General features: G+C 33.6%; 1 protein-coding gene across 1 annotated transcript; it reads right to left on the bottom strand.

Moving 5' to 3' along the window:
* Positions 1 to 226: 226 nt before the first annotated feature.
* LOC147073121 (actin-related protein 3-like) lies at positions 227 to 23,653 on the bottom strand. Its single transcript, XM_085945247.1, has 9 exons — positions 23,514 to 23,653; positions 16,473 to 16,650; positions 14,627 to 14,783; positions 12,227 to 12,453; positions 8,852 to 9,000; positions 6,740 to 6,882; positions 6,352 to 6,596; positions 4,595 to 4,678; positions 227 to 2,130 (listed from the first exon to the last, which is right to left on the bottom strand). Exons 1-9 carry the CDS (start codon positions 23,555 to 23,557, stop codon positions 2,035 to 2,037), a joined length of 1,323 nt encoding a protein of 440 aa, XP_085801373.1. The 5' UTR covers positions 23,558 to 23,653; the 3' UTR covers positions 227 to 2,034.
* Between the last annotated feature and the right edge of the window lie 295 nt (positions 23,654 to 23,948).

The following is a 23,948-nucleotide window of genomic DNA, read 5'->3' as shown; positions in this document are numbered from 1 at the left end:
GTTTTATTAAATAAAAATAACAATGAGTATACTATAATTTCATTGATATTGTGACGATGATAATTCCAGAGTTGGCAATACTACAGAGATCGAAAGGAACCGGAGCGCACTGGAGCGCCGTTCGGGTTCATAAAATCCCAAAAATTATCGTTCCGTCTCGTGGAAAAATTAATTTGACCGTTTGAGCTAGATAGACCATATAACAAAAAATCAAACACATTTTTTTGGAAAATACACATAAAAATAGATAACTATGTTAATTTATTTTCGTAAAATCATCGAGCGCTCCGGTTCGTGAAATTCTCCATTTCGAGCGCTGCAACACTATTCTAAAAGGATGTAACGCTCTTTTGTCTCATTTTTCAAATTGTACATTCTGTTTGCACCAAATCCCTAAATCCGAACGTTATTTTAACATTCACGATTGTATGATAATAACTAGGGCCCGGATTTATATGCTAGTGCATGTTTTGTTAGGGTGTATGCACAGTTATGAGAGTTGCACAGAAATCTGTTTTGAAAGACACAGAATCCAAAAATAAAATTTTATTGTGCATATTTGAGACATTAGTGCATATTTCATACATAAATGCATATTTTAGAGCTTTTGAATTTATAATTTTAGTTTTTTTAAATTATTTTATCGAAATATAACTAAGTTAGGAAGGAAGATAGTTTAGATGCACTTGCATTTTAATGCCATCTCCGAGCTGTGGATTTATCAGTGAAAAAAGTGAAGTCAACTCGGGCACTATTATTTAAAGTTTGCCCAAGTGGACGTTGAGTGGTAGTTTTCCGCATATAAACAAAATACTGACAGATACCTATGCGGAAAAATTTAATGCCAGAGCATAATATTGAAAAAAAAAATATATTTTTTTTTCGGGCAAAAAACAGAAAATAATATTTAGGAATACTTAAGTGTGTCGTTTTTGTTTTTTAAGTTATGTTTGGTTTACATTGCATTTATTATTCAATTATTTGTAGGTACTTGTGAAAAAACTATTTTGAAAATTGTAATTGATTAACTTTATATTCTTTGTTTGTGTTCTTTGTTCTGATATCGAATTATGGTGAAAAATTATTAACTAGTTATTCGACTTTTTGTCAGTAATATTGGGTAAAGTGGGTATTTACAATTTTTTCCCACACAAAATGTCAATTTTTAACTGCATATTTCTTCGGTTTTAGTGCATATTTTATTGATTTTAAGTGCATACGTGCATGCATATAATCATGTTTTTTGTTGCATACAAATCCGGGCCCTAATAATAACATTCACAAGTAAAACTGAATTAATTTAGAATTAAATTCAGTAAGTGATTTACCTGTCTTTCACGACGCAGAATACAACAAAACTCTTTCAAGTCAGTGCAAATGGTGAGATTAGGACAAGTTACAAAACTTTAACGTCGATTATATATTGAAATTAACCCCATAATTACTGCTGTCCAACCATACCATACAGTCCATTTAAAATACCACCACCTTCGTTTGTTTTACATAGATATTATTTGTTCAATGTTTGACATTTATATTCACATAACAAAATGCAATCTTGTAATCTTTAAAGCCTAATCAAAGAATATTGATCAGTAATAATAAACCTAAATATTAAAACATGTTGATCTACATAATACACTTTATAAGAAACAAGTTTTCATATAAAAATATTGTTCAAGTTGTAAAATATTGAGGACACTCCATGATGATAATTCAGTATGGTGAAATAAAGAAAGTCGAAGCACTAATGTAGTGATGAGCAATTTGAGGTCCGTGACGCACACGTGCCGACAGTATGATTTTCAATATTCCAGCAAAGATTTCTTCAAAAAGTTTATCGTTTTTAATTTGGTCCTCGTGAAAAGAATGATTGCTAATCACTGCACTAATGGGAGCAGACACAAAATAGGAGCAAAAACTAGTTGAGCACCATTTGATCGAATCACTGACTGCAGCCACTAACCTTGCATGACGGTTTCATCGTGTCTATACGCAGCTTTACCAGGGCACTTAAATTAAATAGCACAATAGCTAAGAATTGACAAGCAACACTGGATTGTGGCGAAATATGTTCGGTCCATTTTCCATGTAATCTTCTTTGGTGTGGCAAACAGTTTGAAATTCCGCCTAAAACAAAAAAGAAAATTATAATATGGTGAAGCTAGATTAACTCAATTTAACCCGGAGAATAAAATTATTGTTTTGTGTTGTATGAAATATGTGTAATAATCGCTGATAATCAGGTATAAGGGCCAATAGTTAAAATTTGTCATAATTAGTAACATAGTGGACAATGCGCACGGGGCGTAAACCCAAGAGATGTTGGTTCGATTCCTGCCGGGTGCCTTACGTTTTTAAAAAGATTTTTTTCTATTAATATATTTTCTCAGAAGTGTTTTTCAAAATTATGTATGTTCAATAATTAGAATGGTACATTCTTAAATCTTGTGAATTATTCGTTGAATAAAAAAAATAGTTAGTTAAAAATCATTAGCAAGTTCGAGTAAGTTACAACATAAAATATTGGAGAGATCCGTGACGTCGGTAAGTAATTAAAGTAGTAGGTACCTACTTTGATATAATAAACAAAAACCGATTGCCAGTAGTAGCTTGATTTGGAAGAGCGCTGATGAGCAGGTATTATAAGGGCCAATAGTTAAAATTTGTCGTAATTAGTATGTCACTTAGTAGCATAGTGGACAATGCGCATGGGGCGTAAACCCATGAGATGTTTTTTTTGGATTCCTGCCGGGTGTCTTAGTTTTTTCAAAAAGAATTTTTCTATTGGTTATAATATATTTTCTCAGAAGTGTTTTTCAAAATTATGTAGGTATGTTCAATAATCCTATGCATTTAGGTTTATACAGAAATATTGGAAATTTCATAGAGAATCGATTGATGTAAAAAAAAACGTATTTCGAAAAATTGGCGTTTAGGATAGTTTAGAATTGAATAGACGAGATGCCGTCAGATTTCATTTACTTGTCATAAATTATAAATGCAATGTACATTTAATGTACATTGCAAACAGAGTGCGCATTGAGCGGACAGAGCGCACATTATAAACAAAAGAGTTATATCTAAAAGTATATATGCGACATTGATAGACATGGCCCCCACATCCTGAAGCGGGGCTCAAGGCTAAGATCTTTGATGGGGGCCTCTACCTATCGCTAAGGTTAAAGGCAGTGTGATGCTCTACTGCAGGGGTAATCAACCTGGTCTCTACCGCCCACTAGTGGGCGTTTTAGCTTTCATGGTGGGCGGTAGAGGCATCAGCCTCAAGGATCTTATTAATAATTTAATTAATTAAAATATAATTTCAGACTTCATGCTTCTATGTATGCAAAGTATAAATAAAAAGATAAATTTAACTACAGTAAGTTGTTTTATAAATATTTATTTCACCAAACTTAGCGAAAGTCTGACATAAAGTACCTAGGTATTTGGTAAGTAATTATTATTATATGCTTTAACTTGTCGTGCTGTAACTCTGCTCTATAAATTTTATAAAGTTAAGTTACTTCCCTACTTTATAAATCACCATTACTATGGAACCGCTGGGCGGTTAGAAAATTTTACTACTAACAGAGATACAAAATTGGGCGGTGGGTATAAAAAGGTTGACTACCCCTGCTCTACAGTAGCGTTTTCCAAATGGTGTTCACGATAAAAGTTAAGGGTGTTTAGTGTATTTTTAATACCTATAACCACTTGAATTATGGAATTATCGAGTAACGATACACAATAAAAAATTGCATCACATAACCATATATTTTTTAATTTAACCATGATTGAAAGAATAATAGCGCCGCAGGCGACTTTTTTAATATTGAGGAAAATTTGTGATGTGTGTCTCACTTATCTGATCAACTCGCCACGCCGGGTCTCCCATGAGCCCGGGTTCCCAGGCTAGAGCCCTGTCAGCTTAATTATTGTGAGAATGAGGTATTACACTGAGGGGTGATATCGTTATAGTATTATGACTTGTATGCTCTAAGAATGTATAAAAATATGCATATGATTAGAATTAGGTTTTGATGCCTTTTTGGTCATTGTACCTCTGATAGTTGAATGTACCCACCGCTGGTTGCCACAAGTCAAAGATGCAACCTTGATATTCACAGTGACGTCCCGTGGGGGTAGGCAGATTGAGCGTCGCTTGGGGGCGGCAGTTACTCGAAGGGCGGCAAATCAAGGATAATTATTTGGTATACCTACATAGAAATGGCGACCTAAACTGAGTACTTAATAACGAATATATCTTGCCTTTAAGAAATTCAGCTCACTGTTGGAAACAAAATGTATTAATAAAAGGTTTACAGGACTGTATTTTTTTTCGGGTTCGCGATGTCTAGTGTACTTCCGTTGCCTTTCAACGTTCTTAGTGACCAGAAAACCCACGAGCACGGATAATAAAAAATATTGTATACAAAAATGGGGCGGCATTTTGTCTAGGGACGTCACTGGATATTCGCATCAGAGCATCTAGTGTTTGCGGGTGAGTCTGTCAATATGTAGTCGAAACAACGAGGTATGGTAGGTAAGATAATCTTTTTGTCATAATTGAATATTAATAATTTAGGCTCACCGATGATGCCAGCATACTGCCTCCAAACCAAACTGCGATTCTCTGCATGCGATGGGAGATGACTTGCACGTCGATGGGCTTCGGCTAAACATGAGAAGCAATAAATCAAAAATCAATATGATGCGATATATCTATTATGTCAAATTCATTAAAATACAATGTCAACTTGAGTTACATGGTTAACTAGTTATTTACATAACTATATTTTTTTTCTTTCTATTTTAAACATTATTAATAAGGATATTAGTAACACTACTCAGTAAGATTTATAATATAGAATACCCGCTTATTATAGGTCAGAAATAAGATTATAATTAATTTGTAAACAATATTTTACTTTACAGCTAAATGTAGTTATCTGAATTCAGAAGTATAATATACAATAGATAATTTTTAATTCATTAGAAACGAAATAATTAATATTTTGTTGAGCTATGTATATTGATTTTTTTTATTTTTTTTAAGCGACTATGTGAATAAATATTGAACGTTTTGTTTTCAATAATTTTAAATAGTTATCAGTCCAGTTTGATATTGTAACTGTATACATTTTACATACTTAATGTTTTCGGAATTTAAACTTTCAAGATATCGAATTTCGGGATTTTGGTCATTCGGAATTTTGGCCATTCGGGATTTCGGCGTTCGGGATTTTGGCTGTCGAGATTTTGACTCAAACTCATATTTCAGGTCGGCCTAAAAGAATATTTATAAAATAAGGGTGCAGTGAACCGAAAAAGTTTGGAAACCACTGCATAGGACGCGGAAGATATTTAAAAAAAAATCGTTGGCGAATCGAACTAGCAAAGACTCCCGTACGCTTGGGGTACTAAATTGGAAAGTAGCCGCATTAGATAGTGATAATTAATGTAGATCGTAGGACGTAGAGCAATGTTTTTAAACCTTATTGGGTTTGTGATAAACTTAAAAACTAATTACAATTTCGTGATACACGGGTTGAGAAACACTGCTGTTAATTTCTTTTATTTTGTTAACTGTCAATTCATGGTGGAACTGGATTGTGTTGTTGTTTAATTTAATAAAACGCAATTTTTTTGTAGTAGTTATTCAACTTTTAATCAATAAATAAGAACCGGTTTCGTCCACCTCAGAGTTGAAAATGTCCCTCTGAGGCGGACGAAACCGGTCCTAATTTATTGATTAAAAGTGGAATAAGTACTACAAAAAAAATTGCGTTTTATTAAATTAAACAACAATAAAACACTGCTGTATCCCAGTTACCACGTTTCTAGTGATGGTTATTTGGAGACAAAAAAAATATAACTTTTATAATATAGATACAAACATTATTATTTACAAGTGCTCGGCCGTAGTGATTTGGCGGGCGCGGCGCGGCGGCGTCTTGCGAAACTCAAACGTTTAACCGTGTGTATTATGCCCCAAAAAAGACACTGTCTACGAACATTTTCAACACGGTTATACGTTTGAGTTTTGCAAGACAGCGCCGCGCCGCCCCCGCGCGACCACTACGTTCTTGCACTAACTATTATGTGAAAACAGTGTTACCAACCGTACTATAATTATAGTAGGTACAATACGAATTTCTAATCCGCGAAAAATGTAAAATACTATAATTTTACGCAAATATGTCAAAAATACTATAATTTTGAAGGATTTGAGACGAAAAATGTTCCTGTACTATAGTTTTTTCAGAAATACTATAATTTTTACCCTTTTGTATTATAATCAACATAGAAAAAGATGGCAACACTGTGTGAATACAACTTCAAACTTACAACAATTCTCATTTTGGAAACAATTTCTGATGTCTTCTGTCTGGTGTCCACCGTCCTCCTAACGTCCCTGTGCAGTCTCCGACCAAAGTCTTTGAACATCGTGGATCCTCCGGATAAGACAATGTTGCGGTACAGCCCCCTCCTTACGTCGATTGGACAGTTCTGGATGACGTCATCTACCATCTGACTGAGTGGTATTGTGAAATCGGGGCTGCAGAATTCAGGGTCGAAGAATATTTCGGGACCTACGAAAGAAAATTAGTTTATTACGTTATAGTTTATAGTTACTTGTAGTAAATAAATTGGTGGAGTGTGTATATACAAAAATGCTACGAAATGGTTGGTCATGAAATCAATCGATTCGTAACACTGCTAAAAAAAATCTCACCAAGAAATCTCTCATAGCCCACATCGATACTGAACGACTTCGTTGAAACGTCATTTGCATCAGAATGTCTTTTGAACCATTTTCCCGGCTGAGAGTCATATTTAGAAAACTCGCTTAGAATGTCGGGACAAATGTAGCAATACCTGAAAAAACATTAGATTAGTATTATTAGATAATAAATAAATTACCTACAGCAGTTTTGCAGTTCTATTCTGTCAACCGTGCGTATTTTTAACACAAAATTTAGCACGTAGGTATACCTATACAATATTGCGACAGTAATAAAAATGTATGAAAAATTGCGTCACAAACAGTAAGGCTGCCTGTAAACATGAACCATCAAACGCGGAGTTCGACCCCCCGCTCACTTGTCTACCCTTCCGCCGTAGGAAATATGGCAGCTAGTCGGCACAGTGTACCTGCGCGGGGTAAAGAGGTGTTCATATATATATTTTATATATAAAAACGCAACTACCAGACGGCGTTAATGGGCACTGAGCCTAAACGTGACTACTTTAATAGCGCTACAAGAATAAAGGGAAATGCGCCACCTTCTGGATGTAGCTGTAAGAAGGAACAATTTTCTAGTGTGGAGTAATATAACAATACGTCTTAAAGAATAATATAGTATTTTAAATATTTACGTATGTATCATAATAATATGCACGAGAGATCGTCATTTAAACGAAACTCGCATTAAATATTGGTAATATTCACGGGGCTTTGTATTTCTTATGTTTGATGAGATGAATTTGAAATTATTGAAAATGAAAGCATTCTTCTTCTTTTGTATCCGCTTTGAAGGGCCTTTGTTCCAGAAGATATCCGTGCACTCAAATATCAAATTGTACAGGAAGTGAAAGAAACTGTAGGTCATTGGATTTACTTATTATTTTATATAATATTTATTTAAAATTTTATATAGGTAGGTACCTACCTAAGTAGGTATATTATTTTATTTCAAATTATGTGGCTTACTCTGTACGTGCCCTGTGGCTTACGTTGAGAGGGTTACAACATTTGGCTGGAATATTTTGTGCCAAGTTACAAATGACTTAAAAATTAGTTTTGAATTATTTTGATATGAAATATTTTTTTGGGATTTATGATACTTGGCCAGTTCGTGTAAGGGTATGAAATACCTAAGTTCATTACAATCAAAATGTCACTATGGTGAAAAGTGAGGGTTACCGCAATTGTCCTGTACAGTGACGTCTTATTCGCGATTGACTTAAGAGCGTACTTCAGTGAAACGGCAAATAATTTTCAACAGTAGGTGCGACGAAATTTCTCACTCGTCGCCTGGACTCGCCAATCGGAGACCGATAGTCGAAGCGTGCGCACGTCGATTTGTTTTATCATGGCATCGGATGAAAATATTCTTAAATCGTGTAAAGATGACTAAAAAACTTTACGTATGTACTTAAAAAAGAAAACATGTCAATGAATATACTATTATTGTTAGTAATATAACAATAAACATAACATTAAATGGACGCATGTTGGATTTTTATGACAAATTATATTTCGTTCGGCATGCGTCATTTTCATAATCTGCGCATCGCCTAACCATGATCTTTTTAGACCATGCCTCAACTAAGTACTCGTATATAGCCTTAAGGCTATACCTCAGTTGAGGCACAGTCTAGAAAGATCGTGGCTAGGCGATGCGCGGATTGCGGGTCGCGGGTGCAAATGACGCATGCCGAACGAAATATAATTTGTCATATAAATCCAACATGCGTCCATTAATTGTTCTATTAGTAACAATAATAATCTATTCATTGACATGTTTTCTTTTTAAAGTAAATGGGTAAAGTTTTTAGTCATCTTTACACGATTTAAGAATTAATACGCCCGTCGCCATCACGAAACAAATTGACGTGTTCCCAGCTCGACGTTCTTTCTCCGAATGCCAGCGAGTCCAAAATTTCGCCGCGCCTATAGTTGAAAATTATTTGCCGTTTCACTGATGTATCGTCTTAATGATTAATATTCCATCTGGATTCTGAAGAGTCATGTTAGTGATTTTGCGACGCCAATCTGTCCATCAAACTTATAGATAGATATAACATATAAACAATTAATATTACTATAATATGCAATACTTACTTTTCTTTAATGGCCTTTGCTATTTGGAGACTGCTCTCAGGGGGCACGGATGGCTCCCTCTCGCGAAGAATGGACTGGATGAATGAGGTGACACTCCTTCCAGCAATAGGCATTTGCTGAATGCACGATCCAATAACATATCCGTCAGCCTATGACAAAAATAAATATACGTATCAGTTAACTGTTAAGTGGAGCTTCGAGTGGCCAGTTGATGTTATTATGTGAGCAAAAACAACAATTTTAATAACAAACAGTTTTTAAAAATGTTTAGTTAGGTATAAAGTTGGGCAAAGATTGGGAACACGCCACGCCATGCGACTAGAGTTGGGTATTTCCCGAAAAAAATCTCAATCTCGAGATTCGGGATTTCCCGAAATGATGAAATTTTGAATTCTCGAGATTCGGGATTTCCAAAAAAGAATTCTGGAGAATTCCCGAGATATCGGGAAATTGAAAAAAAAACCTGTAAAAATCCTAAAATCAGTATAAAAACAGACACATTCCCAAAAAACATGATTTTTTTTATTTAAGACGAATAACATAGAAGGAACCTCTCAGAACTATCATTATTATTTTTGTGTGCACATCATCATAGTGATAGAGAGAAGCCCTTTTGCTTTTAACATATACGATAATTATAATATACTTACCCTAGACCAGGGGAGGACAAACTGCGGCCCGCCGGGTATTTTTTTGCGGCCCGCCATCATTAATTGTACTTCTGATTACGAATAACTTTTTTATATATGTTTAAAAAAATATTGAAAATAGATTAAAATTTGAAGAATTTGATGTTTAAATATATTATCTCAGTACGTCTTCCTTGCGTCTCGTCTCGCACTATGTAACCACTATTTTCTATGTTGAACATCGTGACACATTTAAATACTTTTAACTCTGCGTTGCAAGGAAAAAATATATGCCCATGATATGGTAAAAAGTTTGAATGGATTTCAATTAAAACTCAAGTTATTCCTTCGACAAATATCAAATAACAACGTGGACCACTTTCCAACTTTGAAGTTGCTGAATATACCAGAATATAAATTTGAAGAATATGGTAAAATAATCAAAGCTCTGAATGACGATTTTTCACAAAGATTTGGTGACTTCAGAAAAATTGAGACATGTTTAGCAATAGTACGCGATCCATTTTCAATAGATATTGATAGTGTACTGACAGAGCTACAACTTGAGATTATTGATCTGCAGTATAACACTGATTTAAGAGAATTATATCGTCATGAAGAAATCTCAAAATTTTACAATGCCCTTAATTCAGACAAATTCGACCAACTTAAAGATTATGCAAGAAAATTATTTTTTGGATCAACCTATATATGTGAACAAACATTTTCGATCATGAACCTCAATAAAAATTATTTGCAATCAAATATCTCCGATGCCCATTTACAAGCAGTTTTGAAAATATCAACTACAAAATTAACACCTAAATTTGAAAAATGTTGAAAAATGTACAACACTTTCATTCTTCTCATTAGTTTTTTGGTAATGTTTATTTTTCGTGATAATAAATAGTGTATATCTAAAAATGGTATTTTACTTGCGGCCCGCCGCTCATTTTGAATTCTTGAATTTGGCCCTCCATCCAAAAAGTTTGCCCGCCCCTGCCCTAGACGATTTATTCCTGACGGACATTATCAATATTGGTAATGACTAATGTGTTATGAAATTTACAATAAGTAATTAAATTGTCTTTATTTTAAAATTCATACGTACTTATTATTTTAGCTACAATTTTACTAAACAGACAAGTAAAGAACAAAAACTATTTCACATAGATTAACTCTGATAACACGTTTGTTTTAATATTATCTATTAATTTATTAATTTACAAAAACAAAGTTTCCAATTTGATACTGAAGAGAAAAATTTCAATTTGTTCTAAGAGCACGATAAAATATCAAATGTTATGTAGGTGTGATTTAATTGCATAATTTTAGATATTTTATAGATACTTATAAGAGTATTATTGACTATTATCTATTATGGCTTGGTTTTCGCAGGGTTTAATTGAATTTTAAAAACTAACTAACATCATCTATACATTTTATTGTAGCTTATTTCAATGAAAACAAATACGTAAGACTGACAAAGTTTAGTGTGCACTATTTATGGCGGATCTTCAGCCTACCTCCACCCTTCGCCACTGCCACGCCGTTATATTTATAATAATTATTAATATTAAAATATACATGCATTCCTACATTAATTAATAAGTGAATGATTCAATCATGTATCATACTAAATATTTCTCTGAATTACTTTTGTTAAAAGTGTTCATTGTTCTGAGTTAGGTATGTTTCCTGATTCTAATAGCCGCTTTTAGTAGCCCAAGTCGGTTACAAACAAAACAGCACTTCAGCATTTTTTGCATGTACCTACATAATATTATTAATTATTATATTAGCGAATGTTTGATTGATACTCGACTATTCCACAAGTAATAATTTAGCTGTTGTATTGTATACTAGTAGAGCAGGCAATTCAGTGTTGCCAACCGTACTATGATTATAGTATTTTTGTACTATAATTTTCGTCTGCGTACTATGTACGATATACAACAGGTATAGTACGCCCAAAATACTAAATATTTGAATATCGAAAAAATACGGTAAAAGTACTAAAATTCCATACTACCTATAAATTGGTGCAAAGTACTATAATTTCGCAATATAAGAAGATTTGGGGAACCTGGAAAAAATGTTCGAAAAACGTAAAAAAGGCCTTCATTACCCGCTAGTTTTTTTTTGTGAGAAGCAACAAACCTATACAATTTCAACATATGACGTCGCGTACTATAGTTTTTGCCGAAATACTATAATTTCTTGACCGCGTACTATAATTTGGTTACAAAAATATGGCAACACTGAGGCATATCAAACTTCAGTAGTAGGCTGTGATATCCAATATCAAAACTGACAGTGATATTATACCTATGTACATCAGTCACTGATATACATAAATACCTACCACATTCGCCTATAGTTAATTATTCAATATACCTAATGTTTGAGATTTTTACGGTTCTTTATTATCGTAATACCTACCTACGTAGATGTTTGGATTGTTAACGGTTGCTCTCCCTCCTTCGTGTCCGAAAACTTGTGCGTATGCAGTTCGCCGTATCACACTTCACCGTGAAATGCTGTATCGGAAATATACGGCCGTATATTAAAGACCGTCCGTCCAACCTCTTTGGGTCGGTAAAATTCATGTCTAAATAAAACAAGGTTCTGGTCGGTTTACACTTTACAGTAAACCAGCAGTAAACAAATTTTGAAAATAGCCGATATACTGGATTATTTGTTCGGTAAGGTTAGCGAACAAAGTATAAAAACAATACAAACTTACGACTGGAACAATGTGCGTGACTCCATCACCGCTGTCAACGACCAGCCCGGTGAGTGAAGTATTCTCGTTTGTGCTGAAGCTATCTTCAGAATCTGCTCCGGATGCAGAGGTCCCTGAGGTGTTCAGTTTGGATGGAAGCTTGGCGCAGCTCCAGGATGCGGCCAAGGCCAGCACGGCTTGTACGCACATGTACAGTCCGCCGACTCCAAATGATTCAAACATGATTTCTAAAAATAAACAAGGTAAGCATTGTTAATAAGATGATTCAAAAATTGCAAAGGGTAAAATCTTTTTGTAGAAAAAAAAATCCGACCCCGACGGGACTCGAACATGTATCCGCTCAGCGCCATCTTTAGATTAATCTTGAGCATATCTTTTTGCACAAGCAACGAGTGGTCCACTTTTCAGCTGTCAAAATCAGATCCCAGATTGCTTGACATATTGATTCGCCCTTCCTCGTTTCAAATTGAATTATAAAAAAATTCTCAAATCAAATACATGAACTTTACTATTAGTGTTATTTATAAATAATATACATTCGTGTTATTCATCACCTGTCAACGTCAGACTAGTCATTCACACAAAAACCGGTGGTAATATCGATTTCCAAAAAATATGTAGTATTGATCTATGCATTACATTTGTAGAAGGTGTGTTAATGCTAGTGTATTATTTATCATGTAACTCATCTATCCAAATCAAACCATTCCCTGTGTGAATGCGACAGACGCGTCAGTATAAGCACTCTATAGAACAATGACAGGTCATCCATAGACAACGGGAGGGGCGGAAAAATTAGGACTAGTCGTTGTGAATGTATCGGCTTTCTACTTGAGTCGGCAATGATCCGCTGCATGAGCTTTTTCAATTAAGTTATGAGCAGGTTCCTTAATTACGACGATTTCAACAAGCAGTTCTTACATGAAATGCTTATATAATTGCGTTACAATGTTTGCTATCGGTTTTTGTATATTAAATCAATGTAGGTATCAATTAAATGCTTTAATTACTAACCGATGTCACGGATCACACCAATATTTAGTTTTTATAACGTAGTTAGACTTGCTAATAATTTAATAAACCATTTCTTTTATTCATCGAATAATTTACAAGATTCGAGAATGTAACAATTTATATATTGAGCATACATACATAAGCATTTCATAAAACAATTACTACCTAGTTAAAATCGTAATTAGAAACAACACGGAACTATATCGCTTCCTTAGACCAAGATTCAAAACTCTTCACCTTCATAAAACTTCAGAGGCTAAACTGGGCAGACTATGTCCAGCGCATGCCTGAGTCACGGATACCGAAGAAGATCCTCGAAGGAAACCCAGGGGGAAAAGGCCGGTGGGAAAGCCACGCACACGATGGGGTGATGGGGTGACAACAATACAAAAGATGCCAACCAGCTGCTAAAAATCATGTACTGGAAAAGACGTGCGGAGGACCGTTCCGGCTGGAGGAAGGCGATGGAAGAGGCCAGGGCTCGACTTGAACTGTAGCGCCATCGAAGAAGAAGAAGAAAATCGTCGTAATTAACTAGCATATCTGTAGCTTAATTAGAAAAGCACACTGGAGCGAATCCAGCGGATACAGGTTCAAGTACCGTCGAGTGTCGTATTTTTTTCTACAAAAAGATTTTTTCTAGTGTGTATATTTTATGCTTGAGATGTTTTCAAATTATGTAGTATGTTTAATAATAATTATTACAGGTAAGAGCTGCTCATTCAGATTGCGACGGATACGGGCTCAAGTTACATTCGGTAGATTTGTTTCTGTAGTTCGAAGAATGTGACTTTATTTTAGTCTTGTGTTATTCAGTTTTGAATAATACATAATCTAACTCCTGTTTCAGATGGGACACCGGTGTCGCGCTCGCTATAATATAGGAGGCCTTTGTATTATGTTTATGAACGCACCAGAGCTAATGAGTCAACGCGTGTCCAGTACATTCTCAAGCCGCCAATACACTTGTTTTTATTACTGCAGCCAGTTTTATGTTCTAATTTACAACGCAAAATTATGCGTTGACTCATTAGCTCTGGGGCGTTCATAAACATAGTACAAAGGCCCCTTTATTCGAATACAAAAGCCTCCTATATTATATCGAGCGCGACACTGGTGTCCCGTCTAAAACGGGCCTTATACCAATAAAACATGAAAAATGTTTTAAGAGAAAGTTATGTACGACTAATGATTAAATTAGCTCGAGTCATTTTACCCATCTTATTCTACAAAGCAATAAGGTGGTTTGTTAGCAGGTAACCAACCAAATGATCGCGAATTGACGTCTAAATATGTCGTTTTCGTATCGACGCCAGTCAACTTCTCGTTATACAGGTAATGGAATTATTATCTGAGAGAAAATTTTTGTGATATAGATATATTTACCTGCCATATAAGCCCTGTTCTCGGGAAAGTTGAGCGGAGCTTCAGTCATCAAGAAATAGTGGTCTTCGGGTTCAACCCTCAGGTATTTAAAGATGCAGTGCTGCATGAATTTCTCCATGTAGTCCCAGTTCTCAACTATCCCATTGCGAACGGGATACTGTAACAAAAAAAAAACTATTAACGATATGGGTATATTATAGAAAATATAGAATATGGATAAAATTTAAATTTTAAATCTCAAAAAATGCCAAACAATTTTTTAACGTGTATTCAAAGGGTCTGTCTGACTAGTAAAAACAATTTTTTAAAACGTTATGTTGGAATGTATAATAACAACAGATTAACAGGTGGGTACTATTTTTTATAATAGCTGACATCAAGTAAGAGACAATAAAAAATATAAGAACAATAGAACCTCCGAAACCTCATCATTGTTAATGAGTTCGGGTTCCGGTTCAGGTTCAAGATTTACGGTCCCGGGTCGAGTTCCAAGGTTTGACTCCGGTTCCAATTCCAGCTCCTCTTAAAATTACATTGGTAGGTAGGTAGTATTGCATGCATTATTTGTAGTTAAATAAAATAAAAATTAATTCGATAGGTAGGTACTTTTTCTTTTGACCATGTCCGATCCTAATACGATCATAACATGGGCCTCCACAGCAGTGTTGCCATCTTTTTATAGGTATGCTGATTATAGTACAAAGGCGTAAATAATATAGTATTTCGGAAAAATATATAGTACAGGAACATTTTTCGTCTTGAATCCTTTAAAATTATAGTATTTTGGTATATTTGGCGTAAAATTATGGTATTTTACATTTTTCGCAGAATCAAAATTATAGTATTGTACTATAATCATAGTACGGTTGGCATCACTGCTCCACAGGGTAGAGGATTGTATTGACAGATTTTTGTTTTTATGAGAAAAGGATGTTAGCCACTTGCTCAACCTATTAAGTTCATACTCTGATTCCAAACACAAATTGAAAAACAATAATATGTGTATTTGCTAGACCCAGGATTCGATCCTGACACCCACGACATTATAACCCGACGCGTAAGCCGCTCAGCCATCGGTGGCCCATCGTCCAGGGCGTCAAACTTCGATTACTTATGTACTTGTTATTTGGGATTTTATCTGATTGTTTATTTTAAGTATGTATATAATATGTATTATTGTATAAGAAAAACTTTTTCTATGCTTGTAATACTAATGCAAGGCGTTTTTTTTTATCTCAGTTCATCTTATATCAATATGTAAACTAAATCGCAGATGACAAGTGTGAAGCTTGTTACAAATAAAAATGCAACGCAAAATCACTTGCAGATAATTTAATTATTCTTGTTTTTTCGACTTTCAGTATGATATAAACATATTATGTAAAACATAAATAGAAGAAAAATTTACTTCAAAATCGTCGATTAAATAGAAAATCACCTAATTAAAATATAGTAAATTATCATGGCATAATATGAGCATTCATACTTCGGATGTGGGACTGATTGTTAGCCACTCACCCTAGCTTGTATTGAATCAAGCACAAATTTAAAACAATTACTGAGTATTTTTTGTCCAGCGCAAGTTGGAACCTATCATGAAATGCTGTGAATTCAATGACCAAGAAGTAACCAAATTACTCACTAATATTTATAAAAAAAGTAAAATACCTTCTATGTTTCTAAGCGGGGGATATGACGTCACAGACTCGAGTTTAAAAATAAATAATATTAACAAACCTCGTTCAATACAACATAATTTATTACAAACTTGTACCTAACGATAATAAAAATCCTTACCTATTTTTCGTAAAGAGTTTAAAACAAATTAACATGACGTGCACCGTACCTTGAGAGACAATCCTGACGATACCGCTTCGTCGCCAATACTGAAACCCAGATCGTTGATTCCTTTGGTGATCCAATTCGATCCCTGGTCTCCGACGCCTGATGATGTCTTCGAAGTCACAGTCGTGGGGATTATCATTTGAGGTTCTCTGTTGCCTGCGAACCCAAGCTTGGTGTATCTGAAAAAATAATGGAATTTAACTGGTTTATAGGCTTATAGTTATGGGTTAAGTCTACTTTGCTAGATGGCAATAATTACACAACTATCTTAGTTATGCGTGTATATACCTACACGTCAGAGCACTGAGTATACACAGTACTAGGGACCGAGAAGAGTGGAGAAAGCTAGGGGAGGTCTTCGTCCAGCAGCGGATCTACTCCGGCGCATGATGATGATGATGGAACATAACTATTTTTTTTCCAAAACCTCCCGTGACATTTTGATGGTATTAGACTTATTGCATACTCTTACTACACGAACTGGCCAAGTATCATAAATCCCAAAAAAATATTTCATATCAAAATCATTCAAAACTATTTTTAAGCCATTTGTAACTGACAAAAAAATATTCCAGCTTAATCCTGAGTATAGAGTTAAGGAATCCTTAACCATAAACTACTTTTGTTATGAACACGCCCCCTTCTGTTTTACCATTTACCACTGACAGCTGCTGTCAAAATAAATTCGCATGTCTATAACACAGTCCATACACTCAAATTCATTTAACAATGTATCTCAATATGGATATTGATAGTGTTAATTCGTTTGGCATGTACTTGCAGAATATTATTTTACTTTATAATACAAGAAATACAAGATGCCAGATGATAAAAGGACACTTGACGCTAGTGTTACCATGTTAAAAAAAAATCTTGTGGTGCCTGTGGAATCACGTATAATGACTTATAACGGAAACATAAGAGTATTATAATTAAATATTAATATGTATTTATAGTTATTGCATTTATAAAATGCAGTTGTCATATTTTTGTCATCGTTTAACAATTATAAAATAATTTACCTAAACTATAGGAAAGATAATTTTTAAATATGGTATTATTTTCATCTTAACTAAGGACAATGTTTCTGCATAGTGTTTTCTGCTAAGGAAATTTTAGTTATGTCAAATGTTTCTGCATTACGCTCATAGTACGTACCTAAGCGTGAAGTTTGATATTTTTTACAGAAAATATGACGTTGTTGGAACGACGCCGAGCGAGAGAAAACGATGCAACTGGCTTTATGTAAGAGCAGTCAGACAATAACGGTAACAACAATTATTACATTTTCCTTATGTAATTTAACATAGTAAAACAAATCGCAATCTCCCCAATTTTAAAGTTTAGTTGTTCCAATATAATAATAATATACTTACTTATTATTAATATCATCGACCAAGGGTACAGAGCACAAAACTTAAATCAATTAGAATTTAATAGTACATCTATATAAATGCCGCATACAAAAGTATTAAATTTGGTATTTCATTAAATTTGGGCCTCGTGAACAAAAATGTTGCCGAACAAGGTAGGTTATCTTTTCAAACCTACCATTTTATTAACTTGTTAATAATTATGTTCAAATAATATTATTGCAATGTGATCGCTTTAATTGGAATTGTTTTTGTAGGCTTAAATTAAGTAGGTACCTATTTATGTAAATTTTATTTTAATTTATATTATTATTTGTGGCTGAAATAAAAATTTAGTTACTATTATAGAAGGTAATAAAAAAAAATAATGATGAATAAATAATTAAGTAGGTAGCTGGTCAATCGAAACCAAACTTTTTGGACGATCATAAATTTGTAATATTTTGGAGTGCAATAAGTAATATGAAATAGTTTGAGAAACATCGAGTGGTCGAGTGCTTCAGCGCATTTATTATATATATTACGCCGAATGTGCGAAATTGAATATTACATGAAATGGGCAAAATTTTGCCTAAATCATGAAAAATGCAAGCCCGTTGCCTTATTCATGAATAAGACAAAATATCTGAAGAGTGCGTGAATTCGGCAGTAATTTTTCTGCCTAGTTCATATATTGGATAAATTAGATAGTAGCGCTACGGTGGTATTTTTTGCAACTAAACTTAATGTATCAAATAATGCTCGTGCATTGGTCAAAATGTACATATATTATCTATGGTCAAAATAGATGATCGCGCTCCGGTGGTGTTTTTTGCAACTAATCAAACTAAACAAATGTGTCAAATTTCATTGATTATAATATTATAAAAATATACCAATCCAGCGCTCGGAATGGAGCAGAACGCCCCGGAGCACCGTTCCGGTTCGTGAATTCCTTGATAATTCCGTTCCGTCTCGTGGAATCCTCGAATCTACCGTTCCTTCTCGTGGAATCCTGATAGCGAGATGTCTCGTAAAATTCTCGAGCCGCATCAGAATATTTAATATGGCGTTCCGGCTCAGATTGTGTTGAAATTGAGGAATATGAATTGGTATATAAATATATTTTTTTTAAAATATCTTTTTATTAAACAATGATTTTACTTGTTCACTACCCCTGATTTTTAATAATTCGTACATGTCGATACAAATGGGTGCCACAGTAAGCCGAATTTCTTCTTAGAAATGCATCTAGGTATATTTTTTTCCTAACAATGCATTTCTAGACAACCCATGTCTGATAAAAAAAATACAGTTTTTATTGAAGAAAGCACCCTCACATGTCTGTATTGTTCTCTTCCGTTTTCTTTGAGACAATATGAGGTAATAGTATAAATTATTCTATTCTTTAGTGCTATTCAACAAGTTTACCTACTACTAATTTCGATAATAACGTTAATTTATTACGTACCTTTTTTTGATTTTCAATTAAAACACATGAAATATCTACATAGGTATTGTGAAAAATAATTCATTTGTTAATTAATGTTTTATGAATAAATAAACCACCACTATGTAGGTATCTACCAAGGCTTGGATTTTCGACACTTTGGTATGAACCACAGGGCCTTGTTGACTTGGGTAATAGTATAAATCGCGGGTTCCCAAACAGTTATGATTTTGAGTACATTAAATTTGTAATCAATACGGGAGTGGAAGTCACAATATTTTATGGAATGAAACGGGAGAGAAATGAATGGGAGAAACAAAACCATAACTGTCCGATTGACGATTGCGTAAAATATAGGATATAGGATAGCTAACTTTACATAGGTACTAGGTAGGCTTGACGCATTCATAGTTTTGACAATACATCATAAGACAATCGAGGCCGTTCATTAGTCGACGTTGATATTAGATTGTATGCAACCAACGAGGTGTCTTCCCATCGGTATAGTGAGCTAGGTACTCTTATTTTTTATTTCGCTTTTAGTTCGGCAGAAATACTTCGCAGTGAAAAAATACTCGTAGGTAGGTACCTACCTAAACTCTTTACCTACCCTTCATGTTATACAGAAAATAGAGATAATGGAAAAAATATATTGTTGAGGATATTAAAATAACCATAGTAATACGGTCCTTTGAAATAAATCAATATAGGTAGGTAGGTACCTACTTAGTTCATATTTTTTGTTTCACAAAACTTCTACGTAGCAAAGCTGTTTACTATTCAATAATAATACAATGAATCCTACCTATTGTGCATTGAAAACAATATTGTCGGTGAAGATTTATTGCTTTCAAATCCACAAAAATGTTACGTCAAGTAGTAGTTTTTTTGTCTCAAAAAAAGGTTTTATGAACAATAACTAATAGCACATGTAATTTTTGATTTGAGGGATTTGAAAGAATAAATTTTCTTACAAAATATTAGTTTAAACAGCAAACCTCGACTATCAAGAGGTCGTGGTCATTTACATCGTCGTAGTATTTATTTATAAAACCATAATAATTATAAAAAAGTACATACCCACCTAAATCAAGTAGGTCCTATAATAATTATTGTGTCTTGATTGTGAGTTTTTGTTGGTGTTTTGAATTATTGTTTGTCTTGTGATTGGAGAAACTTGTCGCATACTATGGAAACCACAAACATAGTAGTATGTACTATGATAGCCGTCAGCACCTCATATGCACCCATATATTATATAATACATAACATATAGATTGCATTGAGCAAATAATACATTGCGAAAACTCATGCGATAGATGTTGACGAAATAAAAGAGGTAGCATACATTTAAATAAAATCATAGAGGATCCAATGGGAATTTACTTACATAATAATTAATAGTTTCAACAACATCAGAAACCTATTAGAATACATTATCCCACATGCCCACATGGTGAAAATATTTTAATATTTTTTTCTAATATCTACAAGTCTGAGGTTCTTTAAAATTATGCATATTTAATAATAAATGCTACATTCTTAAAACTTGTGTATTCATTAAGTACGTAATTTTATTAAATTAATTTATTATGAACCATGCTCCTGCTTTTTCGTACATGATGGATTTTGATGTGATTAAAAAATAGTTTAATCAAAATGTTTCCAATTTAGGTAGGTACTAGCTTTAAATAAAGTAGCATGTAACTTGATTTAACCAATGTACTTATCGTCTGTTTGAGACTTTCACGGTTGTTTGTCATCGTAATTGATTATTGGGTTTTCACCGTGTGTAATTCTTCATTCTTTGCTCGACATTTCGGGCTTGTTGCAGAGGCCATTATCAAGAGATATTATATGATATCGAGGAAAGAAGGAAGAAGTACACGTGGTGAAAACCGAAAAATCAATAACGATAAGGTATCTTCACTCATGTTTCCATTTACACTTAGTTACATGTTTTTATTCAAACTATTGACGAAACAAATGGACAATTGTATTGGTTTGTCCATTATTTCATATATTTTTATGTTTCCTACTCCAATTAGATTCATATACTTACATTTAGGTATACATATTTATATAATTATTATTATTATGAATGATGTATTTTTTAGTAAACGATTTCGTAAACTTATATTATGATATATTTTTTATGTTACAAACAACTGATTCTGGCGAAGGTGATGATGAAAATGTTTTATAAAGCACATTATGTAAAACTAAGATATTTTTTTATATTACAGATATTATATCTAATATTGCACATTTTTGAAAAATTATTGAGCGTTCCTGTTCGTGAAATTTTCCATTTCGAGCACTGTACCAATCAATAACTACAATGACGTTCATATTCATTTACTATGCGCAAAAAAATCTAGAACTATAATATGATAACGGAAGAATTTTATTGAAAAGTATTTTCGCGATTTGATTCGTGCTTGGGTATCAAACGTGCAATGGTCGATTGAATGTTTGTAATAGTTTGTTGACACTTGATAGCTAACCTCAAAATGGACATTCAGTTGAATAATTTAATTCAGAATTACAAAACCTAACCTAATAATATTATATTATGTCCGATAATAACTAATAAAACCATCCGCATTAAATTTACTTTTTCTTCTGTCATGTTGACAGTTCAAGAATTCCATACTTTGGCGAATTCATGTACTCAGCAGAAAATTTACCTAATTCATGAATAAGGCAACAGGCTTGACTATTACATGAATTAGCCAAAATTTTGCCCATTTCATGTAATAGTTAATTTCGCACATTCGGTGTAACATATAGGTACACAAGACTACTATAAGACCACTATCGGCAGCAATCGAGGGTAATTTTTCATTTTTGTATCGAACTATTAGCACTTATTGTAACAATTACAATAAGCTAGCCGTTTAAACAGTCAACACTGTCTATCTCGCTCTAAAATTTACGACAGCCAAAAGAGGTGCTGTTAAAACATAGCACTTATTGTAATTGTTTCAATAAGTGTTAATACTAATTCGATACAAAGCTACCCTAGATACCTAGCTGCCGCAGCGGCCGACAGCAGTCTTGTGTATAGAATAGATGCGCACGTGGTGTACACTTTTTTTATTATTGTTATGCGTCAATTACATTGAGCTTCTTTACGAGCTGTTTGTTGGCGAATTTATAATCTGCCTGTAAAGTCGCCCAGTGTAATCATCGAACAAGCTAACATTTCGATAAGCCTCAATTACATTGAGCTTATTTACGAGCTGTGTGTTGGCAAATTTATAATCTGCCTGTAAAGTCGCCCAGTGTAATCATCGAACAAGCTAACATGTTCGATGATTACACTGGGCGACTTTACAGGCAGATTATAAATTTGCCAACAAACAGCTCGTAAAGAAGCTCAATGTAATTGAGGCTATAGTTACACTGGGCGACTTTACAGGCAGATTATAAATTCGCCAACAAACAGCTCGTAAAGAAGCTCAATGTAATTGATGCTTCACCTACCTAGATGTTGAATACTCAGTAGGTAGTGGTTCCGAATTCAAAACAATCTATACTTAAGATATAAATATTATCACTTTCACAAATCTTTTAGTCACCAAATTTAATTAATTATATAGTACGCGGTACGAGAAATTATAGTAATTGAACAACATGTAGTACCTAGGTACTGTAGTAGGTACGTGGACTCTGGATAGATGATTATATAAAACAAATCCGAGTGAGTACCTATGTAATTCTTAAATTTTTCGGGCACGAATATTTTAAAAATTCCGTTCAGAATCAAAGTAGTGAGATTTTTTTTAGCTTACCTGCATACCGACCAATATTAATTATTGTATAGTATTTATTTTCATAATCGGCGTACTATTATATTAGATGCCTGTACTGCAATTTTTGACGCGTAATACAATATCAAAAAGGAATTAACAGTGTAGGTAGAAAGTCAAAATACTAATAAGTTAAAGTAGGGTTAGATTGGTCGAAAGAACTAAAAAAAGGTCTGGACTTTAATTCAAATGGATATTTTAGATTTCGTTTCGAAAAAATTTAAGAATACATACCTGGAAATATTTACATTACATCGAAATACTCGTACTTACCTATTATTTCTCTGACCGCGTGTTGTATTTTGGCGACAAACAATGGAACACTGTAATATACACATCGCAGTAAATTATAATAATATATTTGCCATATATTTTTTATGGATTTATAAAATGCATATGAAATTATATAAAAAATGATGACTAACCCGCTTCCCAAATCGATGACACAGGCAGGTCCCAAAGAGGCCATTGCAAAAATATAATAATGTTACACTGCACGAAACTCAACAATGAATTTATTATTTTCAAAACAACGTCCCTCCAAGACGGGTGACGAAATGCAACTGAAAAAAATCGATAAATTAAACCCTAATTTGCAATGGTTAATGGTTTACACATGTATATTTGCTGGCGACATGCTAACTAGCGCGGTAGTAAAAATTAAATATTGTTTTAAGTAAACAGAGTGTTAACATAACATATAAGATTTATTCGAATAATCTTAAGTAGGTACACTCTTTATACAAAATATGTTTTTTATAATAAATATTTGTTGATATTATTGAAATCTAGATTTATTTTTATAAAAAATCTACACATGGAATTAGGTACAATATGTGAGCAATTCAAACCACAAAAGC

The sequence above is a fragment of the Rhyacophila brunnea genome, unplaced genomic scaffold (genome assembly GCF_057557595.1).
Source record: "Rhyacophila brunnea isolate RB1 unplaced genomic scaffold, BYU_Rbru_1.0 scaffold_18, whole genome shotgun sequence".
NCBI lineage: Eukaryota > Metazoa > Arthropoda > Insecta > Trichoptera > Rhyacophilidae > Rhyacophila > Rhyacophila brunnea.
This window is presented reverse-complemented; position numbering and strand designations above follow the sequence as displayed.